Source organism: Pseudorasbora parva, chromosome 14, assembly GCF_024679245.1.
Source record: "Pseudorasbora parva isolate DD20220531a chromosome 14, ASM2467924v1, whole genome shotgun sequence".
Lineage (NCBI taxonomy): Eukaryota > Metazoa > Chordata > Actinopteri > Cypriniformes > Gobionidae > Pseudorasbora > Pseudorasbora parva.
In genome coordinates, this window is record NC_090185.1 from 11,323,431 (window position 1) to 11,327,019 (window position 3,589).

Consider the following 3,589-nt stretch of genomic DNA (forward strand, 5'->3'; position numbering starts at 1 on the left):
CTGAAATACATGAAGACGATGACATACTATGGAAATTTGAATATGAAAACTCTCCCATAGCTAAAATTAATAGAGAGAATCAAATTTCCTCCACATATAACGGCACGGATGGGCGATTCAGAGACAGACTGAAGCTGGACGATCAAACTGGATCTCTGACCATCACAAACATCTCAACTGAACACGCTGGAGTTTATGAACTAAAGATAATCGGAGAAAAATGGTCATCAAAAACATTTAATGTTTCTGTCTATGGTGAGTAGAGATCATTTGTCAAAATGTTTGCATATTGTTTTATTTGAAAGAATATTTTGCGTTCAGTCCAAAAATGTGGTACAATCAACATATTTGTTTTTCTGAAGGAAATACATTTTTGTGATAATCTATTATGTCGCGAATGCTTTAGACTGAGCAATACTGAACTCTCAATATTCCTTTGCATACAGTGGGGCAAAAAAGTATTTAGTCAGCCACCAATTGTGCAAGTTCTCCCATTTAAAAAGATGAGAGAGGCCTGTAATTTTCATCATTGGTACAATTCAGCTATGAGCATTGGAGGGAGCAATTATTTCTCATTCTGTCTCTCATAGTTAAAATGTACCTATTATGTAAATTGCAGGCCTCTTTCATCTTTTTAAGTGGGAGAGCTTGCACAATTGGTGGCTGACTAAATACTTTTTTGCCCCACTGTAAATTTGAAATCATTTTATAGTCTGAGATGTCATTATATATATATAATATATTTCTTATAATTATCTCATATTGTCCAGCTCCTCTCATTACTCCTAAGATTACCAGAGACTGTTCATCATCATCCTCATCCTCATGTTCACTGGTGTGTTTATCATCAGTGTTGAATGTGAGTCATGTGACTCTCTCCTGGTTCAAAGGAAACAGTTTATTGTCCAGCATCAGTGTGTCTGATCTCAGCATCAGTCTCTCTCTACATCTGGAGGTGGAATATCAGGATAAAAACACCTACAGCTGTGTGCTGAACAATCCCATCAGCAACCAGACCAGACATCCCAACATCACTCGACTCTGTCACACATGTGCAGGTACGCCAGCACGGCTGATTTAATGTGTGTTTATACAATGACCTGATCTCTGACTTCTGTTGAAGATCAGACTGATGCAGTCACTTTATCATTATAGAGCTGGACACACAGTCTCCATCTCATCCTCCAGTCTTTCTGATACTGTTGATCTCTGCCGGATCTCTGATGGTTGTTGCTGTTGTCGTGATGTTCTGCATCTGCAGGAAATGTGAAAAAACAGGTCAGGAGGGAAATTATTACCTACAAATAATGCATCTGAAGCCAAAATATTTATCCTTTACAAATATACACATTTCTGTATAAAACTGCAAGCTTTGTTGTTTTAACAGTCTGTTTTATTGCCAATGTAGTCGAGACTCGGGAGGAAGACGGAACTGATTCAGCACTGTGTAAACCAAAGAAAACAAAAAAGGTAAGAAGTTGCCACTTCCGATTTGGTGTTTGTGTAAAGAGGCCTTTATTTAAGGAGACATCATGGTCTGTTTGTCTCAAGATTTGTGAGGTGCATTTAGTTGACGAACAATGGCCTATTCTAATTTTTGACATGCCTGAAAATTTTAAAGGTGTCATGAACTAGCTTTTTAAAATATTTGTATTCTGTTGTCTGAGGTCAACTAATGACACTTGTGTGGTTTTTACATTTAAAAACATCATAACTAATAAGTAATAGGCTATTTTCTACACTGGTTTTCTGAATGCTGGGTTTTGATGGGCGTGATGCACTGGAGACTTGGAAGTAAACGCCCACGCCTAAGATTGGATAAGATTTAATGAGCTTCAGCTCATCTTTCAGTTCAGTTCACATGAGGGAGGGATTGTTTTGAAAGCAGCAACCGGAATGATTCTCTCAATCACAGGGCTCATAAACATCTTTATCAAACAAACCTAATGATTTATTTCTCATCCACCTGCGACTGATTCAAATAATATTTCTGTATTACATGGCCTGCCCGACCAGTGGATATAAGCGCAAACCGTGCGCACCAGATCAAGAAAGAAATATTATTTCACTAGATTCATCGGCCTGCCGACGGGCTTACATTTTGGTAGCCCGTCTGGAAAACACATAGCCCCGGGAACTACTATTACATATAAAAAAAAAAGACGTTTTACTCACATAAGTTTGTTGCACCATTCCTGTCGGATCCAATATAGAAGGCACGGCATTGTGTCTGCAAATCCACCTGAGACTTGTTTACAAACAATTCCGCGGTGAAATGAAGCAAACACGTACGGTCTTCCCCCCGTGAGCTGGAACTTCATTAAAAATAAATGAAGTATCACACATTCCTAATATTAGGATCGAAGGAAGCTTATGCAGTGACTGTTATTCCACAATATCTTGCTATCTTCTTCAGCTTGTTTATTGCTGCTGGCCAGCGTGATCCGATGAGTTGGTGGACGGGGCTACTGAATTACACGTGCTTATTATTCTGTTCAGGCGTGTTTCGTCACGCGATGACCTAAGGATGAAGCACATGATCGTTTTCCTAATCAACAGTAGGGGCGTGTCCTCTCTTGATGGGGGAGGAGACAGAGTGAGCCAATCAGCAGTAGTTAATATTAATATTATATTTCAAATATTAACGTTAACCACGTTAATATTTGAAAAGCTTTCCAGCACTGAAGAGACCTAAGCTGGAAGGCCTGTAATGGACCCAGAGGTTTTGTTTTTTCTGCTCCATTTTAGAATAACAGAACCTAGATATGCAGTTGTTGTAATGTTAGCTAACAGGACAGTTTTGAACGTCTTTGGTTGTCTGGAGGTGGGGCTTCTGGCGACTAACTCTTGCTATATATATATATATATATATATATATACTCTTGTGTACTGTATGCTCATTTTTGGTGCTTCTTTGTCATTCGTGTCACCTTTGCTTTATTTTTTGCAAAGCTAAAAATAAAGAGACGCCCACGCTTCAGCATTCATTGTGTGTTCATGAATTTTGGGGGCGGAGCAATGAGGTGAGGGGTGTGTGTGCGCGTTTGTTTGGGTTGATTTTAAACATCAACTGAAATCACTTACTACACCTTTAATAATTAGATCCCAGTCTTGGAAAAAAAATTTTTTTGACAGAGTTTACAGAAGAATACTATGGTCTTCTGTGTGACTTGTTTCTGCAATTAATATTCCTTTTAAAAACTGTCACATCACCCAGTTCCTGACTGAGTTTGTGTTTCCTTACAGAAATCAAAGACGGATGATGTGTATGCAAATGTCCCTAAAAAATGGTGATAACATATTGTATCTTCTGGAATGTTACAGCTCATATGGGACAGTACCTCACAATTTTAGTTTTGTTCACATTTATTCTCTGACAGGATATGTCTGTTTTATCTTCACTCTTTCTATGTTATTTTTTGTTAGGTATGAATGCATTTAGTGATTCATCAGTAGTATAGCACCCAAAAGCTCAACTAAAATGTTCTATTTTTTGTTTATCATATGGAAATGTACCTGCTATGTGTTATTAAATATTAATCACATCATTTAGTGTGCTTTCATGTCATTATATTCTTTTTGAAAAAAA

The 3,589-nt window shown here is 37.8% G+C and overlaps 1 protein-coding gene across 1 annotated transcript; it reads left to right on the top strand.

The window, feature by feature from the left end:
• The first annotated feature begins 503 nt into the window (after positions 1-503).
• Positions 504-3,344, top strand: LOC137039721 (CD276 antigen homolog). Its single transcript, XM_067414996.1, has 5 exons — positions 504-516; positions 852-1,058; positions 1,156-1,278; positions 1,409-1,470; positions 3,247-3,344. Exons 1-5 carry the CDS (start codon positions 504-506, stop codon positions 3,292-3,294), a joined length of 453 nt encoding a protein of 150 aa, XP_067271097.1. The 3' UTR covers positions 3,295-3,344.
• The last annotated feature ends 245 nt before the right edge of the window (positions 3,345-3,589 follow it).

Coding starts and splice junctions, on each gene's coding strand:
- LOC137039721 (XM_067414996.1), top strand. Junction 1,059..1,155: donor ACTCTGTCACACATGTGCAG/GTACGCCAGCAC, acceptor TTATCATTATAG/AGCTGGACACACAGTCTCCA. Junction 1,279..1,408: donor CAGGAAATGTGAAAAAACAG/GTCAGGAGGGAA, acceptor TTGCCAATGTAG/TCGAGACTCGGGAGGAAGAC.